Here is a 25,720-nt window from a genome sequence, read left to right as displayed (position 1 = left end):
ACATCACAACATCTATAAAGTAAATCAGTTTAGACTGCAGTGACTATTAACATTTCATATTTATTGTATATACTGTAAAAGTTAGACATTACTTTTTTAAATATATACATAATCAGCATTCACATACATTCAAGTCGCTTAAGTGGAGCGCTGTGACTAAAGCATCTGTTTAACATGTTACGGTGTTAGTAATTTTCCATTCTGAGTCCTGTAACTGCTATGACTGCAAACATGTAGCCAGTGCTGTACATTATAAAAAATGCTGGGTTGATTTCAACACATGGTTGGGTCAAATGTGGACAAACCCAGCCTTGGTTAATCTGTGAATTGTTTATCCGATAATAGGTTGAAAGAACCCAGCATTAAAGTGATCATTGTGTCTTTAAAAAGACACTGGTCTTAGTCTAGTGTTTGTACAGTTTGATATTTGACCATCATTCCATCTGTTGAGGCCAAACCTTTCTATCGTTCTTCACACAGTGGCGGGTTTCATCAAAGCGTTCTCTCCAAAGACTTGTCTGAAGTAGGCCACATGTTCCTCACAGTGTTCTCCTAAAAAATAAGACACATCCCATCGTAATGCCTTATATGCACCTGAGCAATATGGGTCATTCAATATTTTTTGGAGGAATAATTCATTGTTTTAATAATTCACTGTTTTATCTAAGGTTATTTTAGTTTACAAAAATTAAAACTTTGAAAACATTTCTGTTTATTGAAGTCAAATCAAATATTGGCATAAAAATTATTGACCATTTTAACCTAAACAATTTTTTGTAAATTTAAGGCACTAAAATTATAATGAAACAAAAATGAAAAATAAATGATTTGATATAGCAACATAAAAAACAAATAAATAATAAAATGACCAAGGCCTATAACAAAAATGTCCCTAAAATTTATATAAAAATAAAAACCTAAAAACAAAAGCTAATTAAAATATTAGTAAAACTACAAACAAAACTATAATAACACTAGGACTTTGAATGACTTCTAAGGTAGCAAAAGCACCTACCTTGGTTAAAAACCGGATTCCCACGTAACCTCATATTCCTCTGCTCAAAGAATCGGAAAATGGTGTAAAACAACATCGTGTCGCTTGTCTGTAGCGCGGCATCCAGAAATTTCCGCGCGGAGACGTTGTCGTGGCCTCCGACGCTACGAATGAAACGCAGAGCTCCTAAAACTTGCTGCTTGGAGAGAAGAACCTCCACGATCTCATCATTCGCTGTGGAAAGCCTCTGTCAAACACACACATACACGTCACTACATCAATCCCAAACGCCAAAGAAAGCAACCGTTTTCATCTTCAATGAGGCTCACGTTAAAATGTGAAGTATTTTGGGTACCTTGAGCATATCTAAAGAGAGCTGGTGAGCTGGTGGATATGTGCTCTCTAGAGACAGAAGCAGACAGGCCTACAACAGCACAACACATATGACATCAGTAACAAGAGTGCATACATGCTAACAACATGCAAGCTGGGACCAAATTGTTAATCACGGTGCAATAGTTCTATCTCTTTGAGCAATTTCAGATAGTAATACTTCTGCTAATAAACAAGACATTTGTATGCTGTACGGAGTTGTAGGAGATCTGAAGTGTAAAGCATCTCACCAGAGGTTTGGAGTCGCTCAGGACGTGATACTGAAGAAACTGGTGAAGCATGTAGAAAAGATTGTGCTGGACCAACGTTTTGATGACCAGCTCATATAAGTAATGCTGAAAAAAGTGAAAAAGATCAAATCAGAACTTGATAAATCTTGAAAATACAAAGCTTGAACTCTCAAAGAATAGTTTGGATTTTTCTAAACCCATGTTGATAGAGTCTAAATATCAGACACATTTCCTGTTTAAGATGAGCGAAATACGTGTGTTATGGATGTAAAAAATGGACACGTTTTTTAAACCACCATGGTGAAAATCCTTTTGGAAAATATTTGTTTATGGTGAGGTTGACATTTGCATGAAATTACCTTTCTTTTGTTAAAAACAAACAAAAATAAAAACAATCTTAATATCATTTACAATTTGAGCTGTCAGGTCAGGAAAGATCAACTTTAAGCCGCGTGAAGATAAGTATGTAAAGTAACGTGCAATTTTACCTTTCAAACAGAGATTACAGCTTTAATTAAATTTGGCCATGTTTTATTTCAATTCGATACATAATGTATCATTAAAGATGATTTTGATTGGTCGATTGTGGCATTCAATTTGCCGCCCATTCATTTAAGAGCTTTTGAAATCCTCAATCAAATTTCCCTTGAGCAATTCCAGCAGGCCTACACCTGTTGTTAACATTCCTTACATCACTTTCTATATAAAACATCTTGTAATTCACACGCAACTAAATAGCAACTAACATGCAACATGCTGTGTGTACTAGTTACAAACATTATCTTCAAAGGCAAAGTTCCCCAATAAAAACATGTGAACACAGTATCTACACTGGAGGTGATCAAATACTTTTAACTAAAAGGAAAATGTGTCTAAGCAACTGCACAGCAAAAGATCCAACTAGCCAAGTGTATATGCCAAATGTGCTAGAAATCAGTACTATCAAACATCACAAAAAAATACAACACTGATAAAAACTGATGTAGAAGTGACTGTTGGTATACCTGGACGGGGATTTGAAACTGGTTTAGGGATCTAATGTACTCCATAAGGACTGCAATGATAAACTTATGGTTTACACCCTGTTCAAACAAAACATTTTATGTGTTACAACAATAAAAACAGCACATTATTAAACACACTCTACATTAAAAATACATTATTACACGGCTCGTTGGAATGCTTGATTCTGATTGGCCAGTGGCGACATTTGCAGATTCGTTATTCCCAGATAACAACCTCTCAAAACTAATAACACGCCGTAACCTGGATTCAGCAAATCATTTTGACCGTTTTTTTTAACAAATTAAATATACAGTAAATATGTCTTTTAATAACATATATGACATATTTACAAATGATTAAACCAAATTGCCTGTTCATGACATTTGAATGTCATTTCTGACCTTAAAACCGAAAGAAAATGGCTTTTCCTCACGTAAGGTCTGCATTCGGTAAAAATGAGCTAATAAAATATTTCAAATTCACATTTCATTTCTTTCTCATGTTGCAAGTAGCCGTGTAATAAGCGGGATAATGTACAAGCAGCCGGCTGTTATCGCGAAATAAGCCCCTTCAGTGTGATACAAGACCCTCTGCTTCAAGTCGGTTCCTGATCACACTGTCGGGACTTATTTCTGCGATAACAACCGGCTGCCTGTACATTATCCCTTACATATTAAATGCAGAATTACCTTCCTCTCAGTGAAGTCGGACAGTACATGAGTGTACATATCAGACTGGTCTATGACCGCCTGGGTCCGAACAGGTCTTTTATAAGACATGCTGGAGCGGCTTGGACCAGACTCCATTGCCTGGACAGAAAAACAAAGTTTGCATTATAAAAACTGCATTATAAAACCCATAGCTTTATATATAACCTCATATAAATGATTTATAATACAGTATTATGTAAATCTGAATTAACTGACCGTAGTGTACGCTTGCTCTGCGTCCAGGTATTCTTTGTACACTTGATTGAGTTTATCAAACACTGTGGCCACCACAGACAGATTCCTCTTATCTGCCCCAACCAGCACTGAGGAGCATCATACACAACATTTCCTTTCAGTCTGAATTCCCTTAGCTTTGCTTTCATTTTAATTCATCAATTTAAATGGATATTTTTATGTATAAATCTCATACAACTTATTATTGGCAAATCTCTCCATGGCACCATGCACAGAACACTTTTTTTGCCAGTAATTATTGCTGGGATATTCCATGTCAAATCAACCAAATTTTGGAAATTTCCCTGGCTAAAAATCATAGGGAATATGAAATGATGGGAAAAAATCCAAAGTATTCTACAATTTGCACATAAAGCCACATTGAGATCTCCATATCTTCAACTCAATATAAATTTGTTTCTACAGTGCTTTTTTCCAAAATTGTATTGTATCAAATTAAATTAAATACAGGGAAGCAAAGTACAGGCAAAAAATAACACGTAGCTCTTCCAACCATGAGAACAGTTTAAATATCAAATCAAAATATATATATTTTTTTAAATCCAAAAAATTTGATGTAATACCAAATGTCAAAAAATGTGTATATCAGTGATGCTACTACTGTAATGGTGATGCTATACAGTAATGGTACTACTAAGAATTTTCTCCTGGAATTGCACCAGACACCAAAATAAAAGTTTATTAAGAACAAGTATTTAAAAAGATATTAAGATATGTAATACTTCTTGAGATACAGGCATGCAAACTTTGAGAAAAGAACACAAAGAGTGCTTCTTCCTCATTTTTGATCTATCACGGTGTGTAATGCAACAGGGATTGCTAAAGTTACGAGATTCTACTAATAAATCTAACAATATCTATGTAAAAATAAAATAAAATAAAGTCATTTTTACCCCCTATAATTTGGTGCCAATTTTAGGTGAAATTTGTCATTTTGACCACGCTCTGCAAAATAAATGTAAATATTCATCCATGACATTGAATTTTCGTCTTTAGTCATCATTTCTTTCTCCATAAAAATCCATATTTTAACCTTTGCTTGAGTTCACACATAATGACTCTGTGGTTGATAAATAGCACAGTGCATTCGAGATCCGTCGGCTTTAAAGACCTGCCTTTAGGATCTGATTAGCAGAGTTTAACGTTTTTTGCTTACTTTGCGAGCACACAGACAGAATAACCATTTTACAGTCTCGTCTCCGCAACAGGAAGTCCATGAGTTTCCCTTTATCCTGCAGGAGGTTGAGTGTGGGCTGCAGCTTCACCTGAAGGTACCACAGATATCCTGATAGACACAGAACACGACATCAATGAATGTTCTCCTTGTATTTCCTTATTTTGTATGATCCGTGCTTTATCGGTTAAGTAAAGTACCTTCACTGGCGCTGATGATGATATCTGGTTGAAAGACGCTCCAAGACGACGAGTCTTTGATATTAAGGAAATATTTGGAAATATTAAGCAAATGTATAATTCAAACGATGTCTTAGTTTGTCTGTGAGGATACACAGTTCACAGGGCACAGGGGCTTGACTCGGAGCAGCCGCAGGTCCTGTAACCAGAGCCAAATGTAACATAAATGTCCATGATTTACTGAATGACTATTGATAACTCATTTTGGCACATTTCAAGTCAGCTCCCTCAGTAGTCAGCAGACAGCACACTAGGTTTTAGAACAGAGCATATTTCTACAAATGTATGGCACCCATTTCGAAACAAACGGTGTCCGTTGCTCTTACTAACCTGTGAGGGGGATCTTACAGGGATTGATGGATCGAGCAGGAAGAACCGGCTGATGAGCGCTCACGGGACCCTCTGACTCTCTCAGCTTAATATCAAAGATGAGTGAGGTCTAAATAGTAAAAGACGCCAGAATCACATCTCTACATATCAAGAACCTGATCTAAATTCCCAGTGAGCCCGAATGCAGCTATGGATGAAATATTCTGAAAATGTATGAATGTAAGGCATGCTAGAGGATTATAAACTAGTCAAGCATTACCGACGCATTCTGCAAAGTAGAAATAAAAAGAATGATTATTTGATGTAATTAATAGCTTTTAATGCATATACCTGAGAGCTTTGATGGTGGACGACAACCAGATTATCCACCACGTTCAGCGCAAACTTTCCTGTGGTGTTGAGTTTAAGCACGTGAGTCTTCTTACAAGTGCCTTCTCTACAATACAAATAAAGGCAGGTATGGTTAAAACATGACAAAACCATTGTAAATTTAGAATTGAGGCCTTTGCAATAAACTAAACTACAATTAAGGTTACAGAATAAATTCAACCATGTTGCTTACAGTAGCTCACTGTGGTGCTGGATAATCTTACCGGGGTAAATGATAGAGGACCACCTCGGCTCCCGGACTGTTAGTAGTCCTGGAGTGATGCTTTAAATACATCACATACAGCTGATCATAGCTAGAGTGGAGAAAAGAGTATATGACCAATGGATATCTCATCATTCAAATGTATTTTGAACACCTCTACTGTCAAATATTCCACAATCCAACATCTCATTTCATATATGCAATATAATACTTTTGGAGATTCAGTATTTGCTCATTTACACAAACTAAACATCTCACATTGTGGCCACAGCGATGTCCCGTTCAGAGAGGCTGAGCTTGGCTGGTTTGGGCACCACTGGAAGTTCGATCTCAAATTTGGTCATCTTTGACATAGTTGCAGTCTACAGGAAAAAAAGACAAGAAGCATCAATACAACTATAATGCTGTGAACCTGTTCATACTATCGACTTGATTTTAGTTCAACTTGCTTCACGACTGCCTCCTAGTGGCCAAACTCTACATGCTCCTTACATGAGGATGGCAAAGATATCAAACATGATACATGACTTATCATAAAAGGTCCCATTAATATGAGATCATTAAAGCTGTATGCATACATTTTATTATAAAATAGAAGTTTATTTGGACTAAAGCATGTAAACAACCAACATTTTAATGCATGCACACTAATCAATGATGTAACTCATCAAAGTGGGAAAACATCTGTGATGAACGGCAATAAATAAAGATGAACAAATAGACAATAAGCACACCTTGAAAGCAAAAGGCTGTAGGACGTTGCCTTGTACAGTGGTGGAGAGGAGAAGCACGGCTGTTTCTGGACAATACATATACCAGTTCACATTGATGTTCTGGCTCTTTAAGAGTTTTAACATCCGTTTATCAGGCAGAACCTGAACAAGAATGAAGAAATGTGAAAAAGAAGCTCATTTTAATGTAGGGTTCTTACTAATCTGATCACATAACAGGGTCAATAAACAGTACCTGATAGAACTCTATTCCCTGGTCAGTGATGAACACAACTTCATTCCAGTTGGTCCAACAAAACCCAAGAATACTGGCATTCTTCGTCTAAAGGTTGATATAATAAAACGTTAAATAAACATCCACATAAAGCATTTAGGAAAGGGTGCTCGAGCTGATATTCTTTAATCTTTAGGGATATACCTTGCACTCATGGGAGAATTCCAAGTGTGGATAATCAGGAATGAAGTTTGTGAAATCCTGAAGAAAACAAAAAGAAATGTTTTAAAGAGAACCTCTACATAACTGCGCCGACGGCAATATAAATCACAGATGGTACTTACAACTGACTTTAAAGTACGCTGAACCGCTAAGATTTTGTTCCCCAAAGAGAATTTGATGCACTTCACCTCACCTTTGTCCTCCATTCTGTTAAACAAACCAGGATGTTATCAGCACACCAGTCTATCCTCAAATGCATATGACTGAATCCTCAAATGCATACGGTATGCGGATTTTATAGCATAATAGTAGAATAGTTGACTTACCTGAAAGCCACTGAGCTCTTGTCATCAGGTCCTTTAACCACAACACCTGTAGCCCCACCAGATCGCACAGCAAACACCTGCAAACACATATAATAAGAACTTTAACACTCAACATTCAAATCAGGAGGACATGTAATGAATGACAATGACTCATAGAAAATGAAAACATCATGTTTTTGTTGTTATTGTTTTATATACTGACATAAACAGTCTCAAAACGTAGTGAGCTATAAAACGTAGCCATAAAAACATTACAGACATTCTAGTGGATTTAATGGTTAGAATGATAATTGTACTGGTTTTAAAGGTCTATACTGGTTTAATGGACACTGGTCCCTGTGGGTCTCTATTGGTAATGTGATGTGTTTTTCTGGTGGATGGGAACCAATAACGCCACCCTGCTGAAAAAAACCATAGAAACCATTAAGGAAGTTGGATTTTGTAAGGAATTTGTATTGGTTTTAATGGAAACTGTAATGGTTCTACTGGTATGTGATGGACTTTATTGGTGGGATGTTAAATCCTACTGGAATCATGCCCAAAACACACTACAAAAATGCATTTTGTAATGGTTTTAATGGAAAAAGCTAATGGTTCATAATGGTATTTTATTGTAAACCATTAGAATTTCTGTAATGGTTTCTGTTGGGGTTCTATAGTTTTTTTCTGCAGGGCAGTAACCCACCCTGCTGAAAAAATCAATAGAAACCATTAAAGAAGTTATAATGGTTTTACTGGTTTTAAAGGGATTTGTATTGGTTTAAATGGAAACTGTAATGGTGTCTACTGGTGTGTGATGGATTCTATTGGTGGGATGCCCAAAACACACTACAAAAAGGCATTTTGTAATGGTTTTAATGGAAAAAGCTAATGGTTCATAATGGTATTTTATTGTAAACCATTAGAATTTCTGTAATGGTTTCTGTTGGGGTTCTATTGATTTTTTCAGCAGGGAAGTCCCAAAACGCTATACATGAAGACATTTTGGAATGGTTTTATTGGCAAGCAGCCGATGGTTCATAATGGCATTTGTAATTGAAACCACTAGAATTGTTATTGCTTTTTACAGGGGTCTATATTTAAACAGCGTCGTCCTGAAATCTAGGCAGACAACACATTAGGTTGTATGACACAACCGTTATATACTGTAGCTTTATAATAATGTCCCAGTTTAATGTGTCAAACGCGTCCTCACCTGTTTATTTGCCTCGTCGAAAAACACATTGTTGACGCTCGACGCGTTTTCAAACTGCACAGGATTTTCGCTGAGCTCCAGGTAATAATCGTCGCTCATATTCATAAATATGAATATAACCACTTTTATTCCGCAGTGGTTTGATCTCCACTTCCGCGTCCTTCAGGAGCGAGACGTGTCATGTGACACAATCGTAAGACCACGTGACCTGCCGTGACGCCTTTGAACCAATGAGACGAACCCGATAACTCGCAATTTCCTCTCTATTATTTCTTCCGTAATTCACATTATGTAATTTAATTCCTTATATTTAATTAACACAAAAATATAAATATATTATATATTAAACAATACCAGAATAGTTTTAAATGATTTATATTTTTATGTACTTTTGTATATCATTGTTATTGTATGATATCTGAAATATGTTTTTCCTGTTCCTATTTGTATGTTTCAGCCGCAACAACATAAACAAACGTTACGTGCCCTAAACTTAACTTGCGGTAGACCACTGCAAAGAATCAATAACTGTTGAGTAGTTTTAGCCTAATATACTAATTAATATAAAATATGAATAGAACGTATTATTAATATTCATTACATATAAAATACATTGTTATATTATAGCCACTAGCCAGACCGACTGTCAAACACAGACCGGAAGTTAACTTGGGGCCAGGCTTGTGCATCTGTTGAAACCGTCTATATTGTATATTGCATTCTGCAATTGAATCACTTATCTATCATCAAAAATCATATTGATTTACCGAAAACTAATTTATTTATTTTAAATGAATTTATTCCTTCATTAATTTGATCTTAGTTTGATCTCCTTGTTCTTGATTCAGTAAAAAAAATGTGTGAATTATTTTTTATGATCATTTAAAAACAACTGTTTTATTTCCAAGATTATGAGTGGATGCAAGCAAAATTATTCATGGACATTGCCCAATCAGAGAACAACATAAATTATTAATTAATAATTCTCATAAACAACTACATCAGAGATATTTATTCCCTGAATTGAGGGCCCATTAAAGCAATGAGGGAGACGACAAATCTCATAAGGTGCTTGTACACGTGTGCTTACGTCTAGGTCTTCATAGCTAGTTTCTTGTGTGTTAACAGAAGAACCATTAATAAAAACCGCCTGGTTAGTAGTCTGTACCACGACCTCTCTTGAAGACCTATAGAAACAAGATCAACAGTCAACTTGACCAAATGAATAACATGAATTGTAGCCCATATTTCTATATATTTTGCTCTTTTCCTGGCAATTATCTTAGATCTCTTTCATACACACAGGTTTTATAAAGTACTAAACATACAAACCATTTGAAAGATCTGAGCTTGATAAAGACTTCATGGCAAATGAGCACACATATCATGAATAGGATGCTTACAGCAGCCACTGCAGATCCCACAATGACCCCTAAGGCAAAAAATGCATTAGGCCCTATTTTAAAATAGCCTAAACAACTGAATTCAATGTATTCATCATTTATTTAAAACATTTAAAATTCTTAATCAGACATTCAGTAATGTATTATGATCCCTGCTGATTCTTACCTCTTAATTTGGTTTTACACCGGATTGACGTCGGTCTGCTTCTCCTGCATCCATAAAGTGAAGTAATGCTGACGTCAAAATACTCAACTGACGACACATCATCAATCCGATACTTTGTTTCATTGACGATTTTTGGACTTCTTCCATTTACTTGCACCTCAAATTGATATGTAGACTGCACAACGTTGGGATGATCCCATACTGGAATCACAGTCTTGTTCGTCCACGAATACTCACAGCGTAGACCCCTGACGGTCGATGGAGCTGAAGAAACAGGGACAAGATTACAATCTCTTTGTATAAGAAAGAGGTTGAAATAAGAAATGTACAACAGTTGCATTACTTTCCTCAAGTGCTACAAGCCCAAAGCTAAAATTAAGTGAAGCTGAAATAGAGAAAAAACAGTACACACATCTTGCAGCGCTCCACAGATTACTAGCCTATTGTAGAAAACCAACTAGGGAAGTACAGATCTGAAATAAGGAAGAGGTCAAATGCTAAATATGTTTTTTTACACTTACAAATAGAAGAAAGGAACGTCTGGGCATCTGTATTGACCTGCAGTGTATAGTGTCATTAGTCAAAAAAGAGTTACATACAATAAATTGTTCATTTCACTTGATATAATGTCAACATTTTTAGTAGTAAGGAAATAAATGCTAAGCAACCAGAAACTGTTTATATCAAAACTTTAAGCCGGGGCTAGTTGAAACACAAAGAAATTGTTACAAGGGACATATCACAGTATTGTGAGGTTAAATTAAATAAAGGCTTATTCTCTGTATTGAAGGGACCGGTGCCATGGCTTCTCCTTATTTCAAATATAAATACTTTTATGTGGTTTTGACAAATATTAATCAATTATTATTCAGCATTATCTTATTTTAAATTGATGATTTAAGCACGATTAACACCAACCTTTTCTGATACAGAAAGTAGGGAATAATTCATGGTTTAAGTCTCTAATGAATGCTTAGGCTCTCTCTTCCTGCTAGGTCAGTATGACTGTGAAAAGGGACTTCTTATCATCATGTTTGAAAACATCTTCCGTTAGCACACACTCTACCCTTGAGGAGTTTGTGTATGTGTGATTGTATTGCTTCAGGAAAGTGAGAAAGAGTGGAAAATCACGAGACAGACGTAACGTCATGTTTTAATTCGTATTATAGTACATGCCTGTCATCTTTGATAATCTATATGTCATGTCTCATGACTCCAGAAGTGTTTGAGAGCTTTGTGTTCTTGTTTATCTATTGATAACCAATCATGTGAGCTTGATTTCCCTAAGTAATGATGTAGTTAGTTGACTCTGTTAGCTTAAATACTACTGCATTTTGGATATTAGGCAGGTCGGCCTGTGAAACTCCTTGAGAGTGCTGAAGCTGACTTCTGCTGGACTACAAACTATTTTTCTTCAGTAAATTTTCTTCTGTTAATTACAATCCTGACTTCTTGTCTTCATTCATCCATAACTGGTCTACGGGTCTTTTACTGTAAACCCCCTACAGTATCAAACGCAAAATGTTTAGTGTTTAGGATGACATGCTTAAACGATTACAAAAATCTTTACTTATGTCACAAAACTACATCGTTACAGTAGTCACAATAAAAGGTCAATTTGCATCTTTTTTCGTGAGCAATAAAAATGTAAATATTTAATGGCCACTTTAAGGTACTTGTTTCTACATTATAATTTATTTTTTGTTTAATAAACTTGGCAGGCTATCATTAATGTAAAACATTGTTTTTAAAGCATGAGCATGAATCACCTTATAGCAGTTGTTTCATATGTCATTACTCACCCACGTAACTATACAGAAGAACAGCATCATCATCACAACTCCAGCCATGATCAGACCAGCACAAACAGATCTCATAAGCTAACACACGTCCACCTGACGTTGTACCTATACAGAACAATTCAAATACCTTCCTCCACTTACGAGGCAAAATCACATGACAAACAACATAAATCAGGGTGTGCCGCATATTGCGTTAAATAATAGAAACATAAGAAGATAATGAGACAGACAGTCACGCATGGGGAACTCACTGTAGCACAAACTCTTTGTGTGGCTTTGATATATCATAGGAAAGTAACATCTTACTCTTAAAAAAAACCAAGTACCTAAAAAGTATATGTATTGATTTAAATATATTTAATATTGATAATAAAAATAAAAGTAAATTTAAAACTTAAAGGTCCAGTGTATGAAATGTAGTGGCATTTAGTGGTGAGGTTGTGAATTGCAACCAACGGCTCGCTCCACCCCTTCCCTTTCGAAACACTACGGTGGCTGGCACAGGACTAAGATGTTGTCATGTTTTCGCTTCTTTGCCGAAGAAGATAACATATTCACAAAACAGGCTCTGTAGAGCAGTTTGTCCCTTTAGGGCTACTGTAGAAACAACATGGCGAATTCCATAAGGGGATAGAAAGAGATAGATAGATAGAAATAGCTCATTCTAAGATAATAAAACATAATGTTTCATTATGTATATTCATCACTTTGCCACGTAAACACTTGTCTAAGATTCAACGCGCACATCTGATGTCATAACTGTCTGTAAAACCCTGTGATCGCGCACATGTGAACTCATATCTGTATGACACACATGCGATCGCAGACAGGTATCTTATGTTATTACAGTATGAATGTTAATGCTATTTTGTCTGAAACCACTGCGACACTGGACGGGCATTTGAAGTTAAGGGCCTGTCTTGTAAAACTGCGCATGATCATTGACTTATGCAGATTCTCAAATAGGCCACGCCTGCTTCATGACGCAATATCTGTTACGCTGTTCTGAAACCCCTGGAAAAATTCTTTATCAAATCAAAATTTGATGTTGGAGAAAACTCTTGTCAATTCTGTGAAATTGATATTGAAACCACTGAACATATATTTTTTACTGTGATTACTCAAAGTTGTTTTGGACTCAATTGTGCAGTAAAATGTCATGTATAATTACATGTGTAAATCCCATTGAATACAAACAAATTAAGGTGTGCTTAAGAAAGATTGTTCACAACATTACTTGGTTAACAACCTTCTTGAAGTTGCTAAACACTTCATTCATAAATGCAGATTTCTGAAACCCCCCATCCTTCCTCACCTTTCTAATGAACTTAAAATTTTTGCTGCCTCTCTTGATGCACTTTCAAATGTAAAAGCTACTAAAGTTGCCAGTTTTTTCAGTGAGCTAAGTGCCCTATAACTCCTTGCTACTCCTTGTAAGAACTTACCTTCTATAAATGTTTTTACTATTTTTATATCAATTTATTTATTTTTATTTTATCTTTTTTTTATCTTTTCCGTTATTGCTATTCAAGATTGTACACTTAATGTAAAAACTCATTGTTACATATTGTAATTGCTAATATGTCTGCCTTTGAGAATTGTAAATTGTTAATATTGTTTATTCAATGCCTTTTTTGTATGTAAACTTGTTTATATGCTATTAATAAAAAAATAAATAATAAAAAACCTGTAAAAATTCATTAAAAACAATTTAGTTTAGTTTAGTTTAGTTTAGTTTAGTTTAGTTTTGCTTCAGTTTAGTTTAGTTTTGTTTAGTTTTGTTTAGTTTTTTAATATTTTATTTTTATTATTTTATTTAATATTTTATTTTATTAGCACCCAGACTCAGTGCACCTTTATTTTGAAATATGGTTAAGCGGCGCTTTTAAATGATCCTTGATCAACGCTTCCTTGTTTTTGTTACTACAGTGCTAACGAAAACAAACGGCCGCAAACATTTGAATCCGTCGGTTTTTGCATCAGTTTCAGAAAAAGTAAGTAATAAAGGAATACGTTTTTGTTAGGAAGATCTGACTTATGAGATCTAACCACTGTGTTTAGCAAGAATGTTGGTAAGGATATGCTTGATTTAACAGCTAACTATCATCACATAAGTTACATGTGTTTCAGTTACAATCCATAATGATTTCAATTTACAGGTTTACAGAAATAGTAAAGAAACGTTAGAATAAATATGCCGTATGTTTTGTCCAACAGTGTACTTTTTGTTTCTATAGGTGACATCTGCGTCTGTCAATGTGAGATGTCTTTAGTGCGGATGAACCGTCATTTATATGGTCCGGGTAAAAGACCCGTGCGAACCAAGAAGGTGTCTGCACCCAAGAAGGAATGGGTGGTAAGAAACAGACTCCAAACATAATCACAATCATAATCTTGTCCCTTTTGAAAGTGGTATCTTTCATTTTTTGTCCTTTATTTTCATGTAGAGCACAGTCAATGATCTTTCAGTGCATAAAGCAACACCAGATGAACTGGTAAGGAGTTTTCTTTAAAACATGCTGGTGAATATATAAGTGTTTGTTTGCAATTAATAAAAAAACGATTTCTTGCCTTCTCAGGCCAGACGCCATGAGAGGCACAGGTCTCAGAACAGGGTTGCGGCACAGTGGGAATTAAGAGAAAATGCATCACGCCGAAGGATGAAGAATCAGCCCCCCAGCCCACCAGGACTTGATAAAGCCAGGCTCAACATCATCAGAGAGGTATAGAATATTATGTAATTGTAATCTTTAATACTTAAAAAGAACTCTTACTGAGGATAAATCTAATTATTTAGGTATTCTCTGACCAGTGCCAGTTGCGGGATGTTATTGCACGGTCAGACAAAGCTTTGGCTCTAGTGAAAGACCTGTTTGGGGATGAACCCCGTCGGCACACAGGTAGTCAATGCTTGTGAGACACAAACAGTTTTGGCTATTATTGAAGAAGGTATATGCACACTCCTAAGTTGTTGTGTTTTAGGGTTCCCCACCATTACAATGGCACCTGATTGTGACTCAGACTCTGAGCTTCCTGTTCATCAAAGACCTGACCCTCCAACACAGCTGTCACTACTCAGCCAATCTATGATGGATCAACAGGTACAACTTTGCTTTGCATCGCTTTCTTCTGCAGAACGCAAAAGAACATATTTTGAAGAATGTTAGTAACCGAACAAGACTGGCCCTCATTGACTTCCATTGTACGGCACAAAACCACTCAACAATTTCTCAAAATATCTTGCTTTGTGTTCCACAGAAGAAAGAAAACCATACAGGTTTTGAACGCCTTTTTGCGTGTTTCTCAGAAAAGTAATAACAAAATTTGAGTTTGAGGATGAAGTACTTCTGTGAGCTTGCTTTAAGCAGGCAACCACCAGAGAACCATCGAGACACTCGATGGACCAATGATATATCTTGTTGACAAGTTGTCTAAGGGCTCAATTTGGTTGTCTTTTTTTAGGCACTGAATGAATTGGAGGAGTTTGAAGAGGAATATGACGAAGAAGATCAGGATACTTTAGAACACTTCAGTTCTGCTTCTGAAATGCACAGGTACAAAAGACCATCCATATTTCTTTTAACATCTTCAATTTCAAATCGCTTCATGATGTAAATGCTTGTTTTCAGAAAAAGAAATAAATGCAGGACAAAGTCCTTTCCATATGGCACGTTACACGTCAACCAGGTTCTCAATCCTGAGTCTGCTTCCACTAAATCAGGTGTGTAGAAATAATGCGTGTACATTTGATTACATTTGACAGCGGGTTATGGGTTTTATATCAACACGATTAAAGATGTTTTTTTTGTAACTTTGGTGCGAGACCCCAATATCCCTTGTCCATAATGTGAAGGTTAAAATAGAATGTGGATATAAATGCAACATACTACATACTTCAATGTGAAAATAAAACCTTATTATATTATACTTTTTTGCATTATTATAGAGGGATAACTTGTATTTCAGGTCCTAAGGGCAGTAGAGGGCGCTCAAGAAACACCACCGGTCTGAACGGCTCAGGATTGAGTTCTTTGGCAGGGAACCAGTCTAGTCTGGAGCTTCTACAGAGTATGCTAGAGCAGGTAGAGAATGAACTGGACTCTCTGGATCCACAGGAGCCTTCGAGCTCTGAAGCTGGTCATCAGCAATGGAAACAGGGCCTGACCGGCTTCTCTGTAGCTTTAGTAGCTACGCTTGGACGTCTAGCCAGTCATTCAAGAAAGGTAAGATTATACAGTATACACGTCAAATTCATAAGCCTGGCAAGCTAGTCTTCCTATATAATATGGTTGGTGATTGAATGTGATTTTGTACATTTTTTCTTAAAGTCAAAGGTCATGCTTGTTAAATTTGTAGTCATGTATTCTTTCGAAATCTGTCACTTCCTTTTTATATTGATAAACATAAGGTTGATATCTGAATGCCTTGTGACAAAACACAGAAAGTAGAGCAGTCTCAAAAGGAGGCAGAGAAGACAAGAAAGCTAGAGGAGGTTGTGAAGGAGCAGAGGGCTTTGATCGATGCCCTGACTGTGGAGTCACTCACAATGCGAGAGGAGACGGCTGCTCTGCAGGTGAGCTAAGATCTACAGCAATGTTATATTTTGTTCATTCGGATGATGTATTGATGTTGTGTGTACATGTCGCTTCTACACAGGTGAGGTTTCAGCAGCAGGTATCTGAACTGGAGCAGCGTCTCGATGCTGTAGTGCTGTTTCTGGGAGGATCAGATTCTGCAGTTCACATTCCAGACGACACGGCTCAAAGTAACAACTGCAAACTCTGTATTTGCACATAGCAAACCTGTTAACCGTATTTGCATATCAGTACAGTTAACTGTGTTGAAGAATCTATGGTTGTTTAAAAATGTAAATAATGAAGATGGTCATGTTGTGTTCTGTAGAAGGTGAGTATCATGAGACAAAACATGGCTGTATTGAAAAAGATCAACATGTACAGCAACAGGACACCATCACTAGAGCTGTGCTGCTCTCTCCTCCTCGGCAGAGAGATGGTCTGCCCCCTGCAGGTCAGTCTGAATTGAAAAGAATTCCCCCAAAACAATTTTACAGTCATCTGACATTAATGACAGTATGATTCATTGACATCTTGCTTCTACCAGTGTCTTACGCACGATCACACGCACTCCCGCTGCCCTATAGTGGCTCCTGCACTCCAACAGGAAGTCAGGGTTCACTGGAGGATTTGGACATCCCCTGTTCTCCTTCCTCATTCGCCAGCCTGCCACGTCCCACTCCTCTGCTGGACTTTCTTTCCCAGGATGCCATGATCGGGGATGTTGTCGAGTTGACACGTCAGAATGCAGAAATCCAGGACAAGCTGGATCAAAACCGCCCAACTCCAGCTGGAGCATCAGTATCCAGAGAGCAGAGTGCCACCAGGTTGTCTTCAACCAGTTTTGTAGCTAGACAAGCATCGCCCTCTACAGATCAACAACACACACAGCGGGTAAGATGCTTACTGAAGATTTATTCTAAGGTGAAGTCTGTAAATTATTCTTTTAACTTGGATGTGGTTGTTTTGTAACTTGCATGTTTTTTGTCCAGCCTGTTTGTGTACAGAGATCTTCAACGACAGATATTGAACAAAAACTGAAGGAGTTGAACCGACAAACCGCAGAAGCTAGAGCTAAACTATTAGAACTCATTGAGCAACAGAAACAGAGTTCGTCTCTTAGAGTTTCCCCTGCAATTTCTCCAGTACCACATCATTCCACCGGCATGTATACAGGTGTGTGTCACCCTGTCTACAATACACCTGACTGGTATCCATCTTGGGTTATCCTATTAGAACTCTGTTTTTACTCGCCTTTTACTTTCTACAGAATGTCTCTGAAGCTTGAGTATAGGAGTGACTTACATATATTGACTGTTGAATGTTTTGCAGCTGTTAAAGGCTTAACGCCAGAGCCATCTCTGACAATTCCTGAGAGAAACCATTCACCACAGCCCACTGTAAGGTGAGTTATTGCAACAGACTAGACAGTTCCGTTCTGCTCTGTCACCATAACACTAAGGAATCAATAAGGTGTTTTTGTAAATCGATGAAATCTTTTAAAATCAGCTTTTTTCTCAGTTCCGCTGGAAGACTATCACCACAACGTTTAGACAGTGTGGAAGTCCAAAGCATTCAGAATCAAGTGCGTATCACACAGTTACATCACAATTAGCACCTCATTGTTACACACAAACCTTTATTTATACATTTATAGGTAGGAAGTGTTGACAGCGTTTTGTTTTTATTTCTGACAGGTGGGCAAGGTGAAAGGAGAGGGCTGGTTTGCTTTGTCCGCTCACGTCAAATAACTTGAGTTCAGGAAAAGGACAAGTTATGTAAAATGCTACATTTGCAATCGCATTTTAAATGCATCCTAATATCGGGTCCTCATTCAAAGCGTACGGCTCATGTTTCTGTAAAGTTCTGATTATGTGGACAGCATATTTGTCAGCAATAACGAGAATGAAAAATCAAGTGTTAGAATGGACAGACATTTAAATTTAATAAAGTTAAATTTAGAGTTCATATTTTACATGAAGTATATACAGTTTCTTTTAAACTTATTTTAAATATCAAAGTGTCTAGAAACTGACTGTAACTAATTTATTGCATTGTTTCTCTTCTTTTGTAAAGAACTGCATGGTGCGACAATAAAATTTTGATAATGAAATGCTTTATTTGTTGTTGTCACATTTCACTGCAATCATTTTCTAATCACAGCAACCAAAAATGGAACACAGTAGTATTTGAAACTAAAAACCTTTACTAATTCTAGTAAACTTGATCATAATTATAGTACTTCCATACAACAGAGAATTACTGCCGCGTAAAAAATTAAGAGACCATTTTCAAATGATTTCCAGTTTTTCTGAATTGAATATTTATAGGTATGTGTTCACAGTTTAGGTTAAATGATCCTTTTTGCTTAATTCTGTGAACTACTAACAAGATTTCTTCAAACTTCAAATAAAAGATGCTCTGTTTATTTTTAGTATTTTTTCATCAAATACTGCAAAGAAAACAGGTTCATATTCAATTTTAAGCAACAGTATTTAGAAAAAGTTCAAAAATATATATTTTTATATGATAACCTGCTAACCTCATTATCACATAACCTCATTTATCGGTTTTCGTGTCTTGTCATTCTGTCAGTCTTTCACATTCCTGTTGGATGACTTTGTCACTCCTGAGGTTTGATTTTGTTGAAATGTAACAGACACTGGCATGGCCACAATACATCTAGATATGCTGATTAAATGAAAATCTGGAATGGTCTATGTAATATAATTGTTATAAGATAATAAAACTGCATTTGTTATATATATATAACTATATATCATAGTTTGAAATGAAAAACCACTAATAAACAAGTTTAATTTACCTCGCAGTCCCTATGTGGCTCCGCCCACAACCTTTGACTCCTATATATGAATTTGATCTCACATTCTAATCCAGTGTTTATGACTTTAAAGCAGCAGCCTTCATCTCTGATCTGAGCAGAGCATCTTTGAGCCAAAGACTGCAGTTTATCCCACCCGTCACTTTCTCCCTCTCTAATCCACACTTTCCCTCTGACTTCAGCCAGAATGTTCCCACCAAGCATCTCACGCAAACCCTCTGCTTTGAGCAGATCCATACACATGCAGCGTGGTGTGCCAACCTTGAAGCATCCTCTCCCCTCTTCATAGCAGAGGCAGTGTATTCGAACCAGGAAAGAAGTGAGCTCTGATGTTCTAAAACGAAGTACCTCCTCCACTCCACTGTCAATGGCGACGGGCCCGTAAACCTTTCTGACTGAAAGCAGCTTTGCGGGTCCGAGTATCCGAACCGACTCCAAAACAAACTGGAAGTTGTGATGCTCTCCGAGTTGCAAGTAGCTTTCCAAGTGCGACAGAGTCTCCTGGTGGAGCCGCATTAGAGATCCCAAGCCCAACTGTGCAGGGTTAAACTCCAACACGGATAGCAAGCGATGGTGAACTCCCGCGTCAAAGGCCCCGGAGCCAAAAGCGCGATCTGATAAGACAAACCGTACATGCTGAGTGACTGCAGTAATGGCCGCATTCGAAAAGTCAAAGGTTTCTTTCTTTGGCCGCACCGCTTCCAGTAAACGTGCAATGCGAACGCACATCTCCCTATATTGTCGAGCTAGAGGTGTCACGTCCTGGTCCGAGGAGGATGGAACCATGCTGCTCCGAGCTTTACGGATGATCCGTGCCGAAACACCCTGGAAGGATGTGACCCTGTTTATACTACCAGGTCTACACAAAGACAGCCCCTCAACTTGAGAGGAAAGCTGGAAATCTTCCTGGCAAGGATGTAGGTCCCTCAGCATCTGAGCGAGTACTCTCACGCTCTGTAAAAGACTCTCGGCATCACCTTCTGTCCAACACTGCTCCACCTCCTGCAGCAAACAGGCCTCCACCCTCCCACTGGTCCTCAGCTGCTCAATCATACCCAGCAGGCCTCCGCTCGATTTTGCTTCTGGTTCCTCTAGAACCTCAGCCATGCAGTCCCACACCAGAAAACTGAAGATGGCCCACACGGCGCGCTGGTCTGTGCGGTCCCCAGAATGTAGGTGGTCCCAGCTGCGTAAATGGTCCTGATCGTGCAGGTGGTCCCAGCCGTGCAGGTGGCTGTGGGTCCCACTGCGCAGCAGAGTCTCAGCCTTTTGGACTAACCTCAACAACAGACACCCCCTCTCAGAGAGCTGAAACCCTATGGATAAAAACCAAAGGTATACTCAAATATAACCAAAACATTACTAATTCGGCCAATAAACTATAAATAGACTTAATTATTGCACGGCTCGTTGGAATGCTTGATTCTGATTGGCCAGTGGCGACATTTGCAGGTTTGTTATTCCCAGATAACAACCTCTCAAAGCTAATAACACACGGTAACCTGGATGCAGCGAATCATTTTGACAGGTTTTTTTGACAAATTAAATATAAATATGTCTATGACATTCTTTTATTTTAATTGAATTTATATCAATATATATTAATATTTTATTCTATATGAATTGTTTTAAATGAAATTAAAACTACTCAACAGTTATTGATTCTTTTTCGGAGGTCTACCGGCAGTTACATTTAGGCCACATAACGTTCGTTTATTTTGTTACCGCTGAAACCGTCTATTGATTCATATAATTCATAATTCATATAATTGTTCATTTAATGGTCATGCTCAATTTAAAGATGGTTAGTATTCACCTATTCAGACTTCACAACAGATTTAATTTATATTTTAATCAGTAAATGTTTTGTATCTACTTTGCTTATTTATTGTCTAAAAACAATCTTTAATTAAACAGAAATGGTCATTTATTAATGATAGAAAATGTTTATTAAGTCAGTATTTCATTTCTTTTTTAATTATCAGTAGGTGTTTAAAAGTAGCTAAAACATCATTAAGAATAACAAAAGATACCTTATCTTCCTGTGTAACCAAATATTGTGGTAATACTGTATAACACCTACATTGAGGACTGAGCTCTTTCACTCTGCTCTGTAGTCTTTCTGCATTCTGTGTCTTCTCCATATACAGGGACACTAGAGCCTCCAGCTGGGCTGAGTCTTCTATGCCGACCCCTTCAAGAAGACACTCTCTGACTGTCCGACGCGGCAAGCCCACGGCCACACCCAGCTCACAGACATTAAACCTTATTTCATCTCCAACAGTCATACCCAGCTGAACCATGACCTGCTGCAGGCGTCCTGGAACGTCAGAACTGTTCGGTTATCGTCTTTTGGGTCATTAACATTTTAAATGATTTTTTTGTCTTGTAATGTGAATCACCTGAGAGAGGCAAAGCTGCCCTACTATGACCTCCCGTTTCCTCCACTGCTATCAGTACGCTGCGGCCCTCCTGCTCTTTATTTAGAGACGCACATGGAAGATCTTCCACCAGACCATTAACTGAAAATGAGAGGATTGCAAAGACTAGTAGTCAGAGCACTAAGAATATTTCTAACATAAATGTGATTTTTTTTGTGAATGTTTTGTAATTTAGCTCATTTTTATTCACGTCATGTTCTGGATGGTGTCGTTTACCGTCGAGTTCCTCGGCCAACTGCTGGTCCTCGTCCTGTAGCGCTGTGTAAAAGCTCTTGCAAGCCTTTTCTCCTTTCTTCAGGCAGATGGACAGCAGAGATTGTGCTTGCTGGGTTGGAGTGGGTACTGCTTGGACTTTTTCCAGTTCCAGCTGAGTCAGAATGCCTCTGGAGAAGAGTTCCAATGAGACGGGCAGAACAGAACAACCCAAGCGTGAGCACAAAACACTGAAGTGGGTCTGGAGGTGACATTCTGCAATAAAGGACATTTTTTTAGGGCATTTATGTCAAAACATTAAGTAAGTTTAGAGTATTTCATGTTTACAGTCTTACCTGTTGGACCTTGCTGAAGACTTGGCACATTCAACATGTCTAATATCCAAAGATAACAAAAGGTTTTTAGTATTTACATCCTATTTCAATGATTTTTTTGGTTCAATCCAATTTATTTATACAGGTTATTTGTATACCTTCTTCTGAAGATAACCATGTTCGCAATCGCGGGTAGTGTTTTATGCAGTTCCTCAAGCACTCCATGAAGCGAGAGGCGTCCCTCTCATCCATCTGAGCATCAACGATCTCTAAAAGTTTTCGGGCTTTATTTGTTGGCGTCCGTTCAGCGTAAATCTCATAAGAGTTGTCTGTGGTGAGCAGCCCTACAGAAATAACACAGTCTAGCAGAGGGCCCAGATGATAGAGGGCTTCCACCAGAAGCTGTCTTGAAGACAGGAGACGGGCCTTCACCATTTGGCTGTTACCTGGACCTAAAATGGTGAAGGGGGAAATTGGGATTCACTTAAGTACATCCTCAATAATGCCCCTCTCTTAATATATATATATATATATATATATATATGTGTGTGTGTGTGTGTGTGTGTGCGCGTTCATGTTTTTATATCCCGGTGGGGACCTAAACCTGAATGCACACCAACACATGGCGACCAAAATTGAGGTCGCCATGGGCAAAAAAGCTTATAAATTGTACAGAACAATATTTTAAAAAAATCTAAAAATACAAAAGGTTTCCTATGATCTTTAGGTTTAGGGGATAGAATATACAGTTTGTACAGTATAAAAAACATTACGCCTATGGACTGTCCCCACGGAGATAATAAACCAGACATGTGTGTGTGTGTGTGTGTGTGTGTGTGTGTGTGTGTGTGTGTATCCAGATACAAAAATATCCCCCTTTTCAAGAGCATATCACCTTTTAATCATCCATTTAGGCATGGAATAATGTACGTTATATATATATATATATATGTATGTATGTATGTATAATTTATACATATACATTAAAGTATAATGTATAGCTCCAAAACTTACGTGAATCGCGAGATTTGTCGAGTGAGGATGCCATCTCAATATTGTATCGTCATAATTTGGGGTAAACTTCAAAATATGACATGAGGTTCATTTAAAAGTTTCATAGCAGAGCTGATCGTGTTTCACTTTATTCATCCATGTCGTTCCAGGCGGCGATAGAAAACCGGCTCGCGAATACTGTAGAAGCCCGACTGTCGACAACAGACGTCAATAATGACAATATCACTATTATAATATAAATTTAACATATATTCTTAATGTTACCTTTTACTGAGAAAGTGTCTCGTGAAGTTCGTCGCGACACACCACTTCCTGGAAGTGCTAAACTACACGTGAAAAGTGTGAGTCAGTGTTATAGATTAATTCATGTTTTACCAAAAACATCGTCATTCGTTTTAGGGAAAATATACACATTTTTAAATTCTATTAAAAATGGAATTACTGGTAATTAAATATTTGGATGACTGGAATTTTTTGCTGGATTGTATGATTTGCCTTCTTGTGGCTGACACCCACGTGGAGTTAAAAATATATCATATAAACCGTTTATAAAATAAAATGTTTATAAAATAAAATAAACTACAGACTATTTTTCATAGGGATTAAATGTTTAATAGAAGTCTTATTTTAAAAAAGAGTGTAGTGTCTGGAGATAAATTCTGTGTGTGTTATGTGCATCAAGCCCTCCAGGTGGAGCTGATCTGTTGATTCATAAACGTACAGCCGCGGAAAAAAATTAAGAAAGCGTTCCAATTTTTAATTCAATCAGCAAGTATTTCTATTTATAATATTTTATAAATAATGTTAGTAGTTCACAGAATTAAACAAAAAATGATAATTTTACCTAAATACATACCTATTAATGGTACATTTTAAAATTAGAAAAATATAATATATTTTTTTCTGAGGCTGTATGGCAGTTTATCTAAAAAACAATAGGCCCACAACACATTACATATAATATTTTTTGTAATGGTTGTAACAGTAACAGCATACTGTAATGTTTGTTATGAAAACTATTTGAATTTGTGTTGATTTTATTTCTCAGCAGTGACAAGCACCAGAGAGCAACTCCTAAAAGCCACATAGAAATATAATGTCGTCTTTTGTGAAAGGTTCCATGCAAATAAAACTAATCTGACTTTGTTACTACTTGACCACTATATTCCCCCCCAAAATATTTTGTATATCTAGGATAGATAAAGAGTCCATGCTATTCCATATCTACTGTATATCTAGAATAACTTTATCTAGATTTATTTATTTCTACAAATCATTTTGTGAAATCACTTGTGGTCATTAAACATTCTCTTAGTTACTGTGGTTTTGTCACACTCTTGAGTAATATACGTACATCTAGTGCCTAAGTGTGTTTGGTGGGGGGCTCTTAGTGATATTATAAGAGGTAAATATTGAATAAGTGCCTGTGTGCTCTCATAAAGTGATAGGGAATAGCAGTGCAAAATGCCAGGTTAAGGGTCGTCACGGAAACCCTCCATACGCAGGGTGTGGCCTTTTGTGCCAATAACGGCAGAGTGGAGGAGAGCATAAATGAAGGATTAAGCCCACACCAGTGCACCTCAATAGTCCATCCCCGCTAAGAGCCAAGAGCTCATTCCCATGTGCTGGTCTTTATTTCCCCCATTCAAGAGTCAATAGGTCTGTTGAACCCCCCACCCCTCCACTCTCACACATGCACTTGTGAACATTCAAAAGAAAAACTTTGCAGTCCATATAAATAAACATATAGTTGCATAAGTGTTTAACATTTATTAAATGTAATATGGAAATTATTTTTTTACATAATTTTTTAATATAATAAATAACTGTATGTGGGAAGCAAAGAGAAAGTAGACAAACATTTAATAATAATAATTTTTAATGACTTCGTAAACCTAACTGAGTCGTTACCCCGCCACATCCCAAATACAAACACATACACATATTTATCTAAGCAGGCCTAAATACACATGCATTCACATTCACTTACTCATTCATTGGCACACTCTCTTAAAACAATGAGGAGATCTTATAATGAGTGCAGGGGTTTCACGCAGACTGGTTCTTTTTTAACACATTTAAATCTACCCCCACTTCACCTTCATGAAGTGCCGCAACACGCCTCTCACTTCCCAATGAAGCACACTTACTTTGTTTCTTCTCTTTTATCAGCACTTGATGCAATATCCTCTGTGACACAGGAAACCCAGGGTTTGGTCACTCGTGTGAGCACGGGGCAGCAAATGTTTCAACATCTGTAACCATAATGCTTGTGTTTAAACCATTAAAACAATAAAAATGAAACTTTTTAAAGTCGGGACCTATTGGTAGGCTATAGTTT

At 37.2% G+C, this 25,720-nt stretch overlaps 4 protein-coding genes across 6 annotated transcripts in view; 1 reads left to right on the top strand and 3 right to left on the bottom strand.

Annotated features, from left to right (window-relative positions):
• Positions 1–50: 50 nt before the first annotated feature.
• rmc1 (regulator of MON1-CCZ1) lies at positions 51–8,799 on the bottom strand. Its single transcript, XM_057322221.1, has 20 exons — positions 8,611–8,799; positions 7,416–7,492; positions 7,212–7,296; positions 7,072–7,128; positions 6,889–6,975; positions 6,657–6,797; positions 6,181–6,284; positions 5,924–6,013; positions 5,661–5,766; positions 5,331–5,439; positions 5,095–5,139; positions 4,962–5,015; positions 4,744–4,872; positions 3,549–3,655; positions 3,312–3,431; positions 2,622–2,699; positions 1,618–1,722; positions 1,350–1,418; positions 1,016–1,241; positions 51–552 (listed from the first exon to the last, which is right to left on the bottom strand). Exons 1-20 carry the CDS (start codon positions 8,713–8,715, stop codon positions 473–475), a joined length of 1,974 nt encoding a protein of 657 aa, XP_057178204.1. The 5' UTR covers positions 8,716–8,799; the 3' UTR covers positions 51–472.
• Positions 8,800–9,536: 737 nt separating this feature from the next.
• LOC130547426 (uncharacterized) lies at positions 9,537–12,069 on the bottom strand. Its single transcript, XM_057323386.1, has 5 exons — positions 11,982–12,069; positions 10,701–10,737; positions 10,180–10,443; positions 9,943–10,042; positions 9,537–9,797 (listed from the first exon to the last, which is right to left on the bottom strand). Exons 1-5 carry the CDS (start codon positions 12,054–12,056, stop codon positions 9,587–9,589), a joined length of 687 nt encoding a protein of 228 aa, XP_057179369.1. The 5' UTR covers positions 12,057–12,069; the 3' UTR covers positions 9,537–9,586.
• Positions 12,070–13,883: 1,814 nt separating this feature from the next.
• spice1 (spindle and centriole associated protein 1) lies at positions 13,884–18,367 on the top strand. Its single transcript, XM_057322488.1, has 17 exons — positions 13,884–13,975; positions 14,219–14,337; positions 14,429–14,476; positions 14,561–14,704; positions 14,779–14,881; positions 14,964–15,082; positions 15,444–15,535; positions 15,611–15,702; positions 15,948–16,204; positions 16,423–16,554; positions 16,638–16,746; positions 16,884–17,009; positions 17,103–17,449; positions 17,548–17,731; positions 17,888–17,960; positions 18,077–18,140; positions 18,253–18,367. The coding sequence occupies exons 2-17, from the start codon at positions 14,245–14,247 to the stop codon at positions 18,304–18,306; spliced, it is 2,037 nt and encodes a 678-aa protein (XP_057178471.1). The 5' UTR covers positions 13,884–13,975; positions 14,219–14,244; the 3' UTR covers positions 18,307–18,367.
• Positions 18,368–19,366: 999 nt separating this feature from the next.
• LOC130546933 (uncharacterized) overlaps positions 19,367–25,720 on the bottom strand; it is a 45,054-nt gene continuing 38,700 nt past the window's right edge. Inside the window, exons 1-8 of one of the 3 annotated variants that reach the window (XM_057322486.1) lie at positions 23,644–23,705; positions 23,380–23,570; positions 22,524–22,817; positions 22,387–22,425; positions 22,055–22,306; positions 21,800–21,919; positions 21,481–21,717; positions 19,367–20,713 (exon numbers count right to left, since the gene is read on the bottom strand). In XM_057322486.1, coding sequence (XP_057178469.1) covers positions 19,371–20,713; positions 21,481–21,717; positions 21,800–21,919; positions 22,055–22,306; positions 22,387–22,425; positions 22,524–22,817; positions 23,380–23,413 — 2,319 coding nt within the window. In that variant the 5' untranslated portion in view covers positions 23,414–23,570; positions 23,644–23,705 and the 3' untranslated portion in view covers positions 19,367–19,370. Of the gene's footprint in view, positions 20,714–21,480; positions 21,718–21,799; positions 21,920–22,054; positions 22,307–22,386; positions 22,426–22,523; positions 22,818–23,379; positions 23,774–25,720 lie in introns of those variants that run through there. The other 2 variants (XM_057322485.1, XM_057322487.1) reach the window with 2 other exon arrangements.

This window comes from Triplophysa rosa, linkage group LG23 (assembly GCF_024868665.1).
Source record: "Triplophysa rosa linkage group LG23, Trosa_1v2, whole genome shotgun sequence".
Lineage (NCBI taxonomy): Eukaryota > Metazoa > Chordata > Actinopteri > Cypriniformes > Nemacheilidae > Triplophysa > Triplophysa rosa.
Note: the sequence above shows the minus strand (reverse complement) of the source record. Positions and strands in the feature narration are given on the sequence as shown.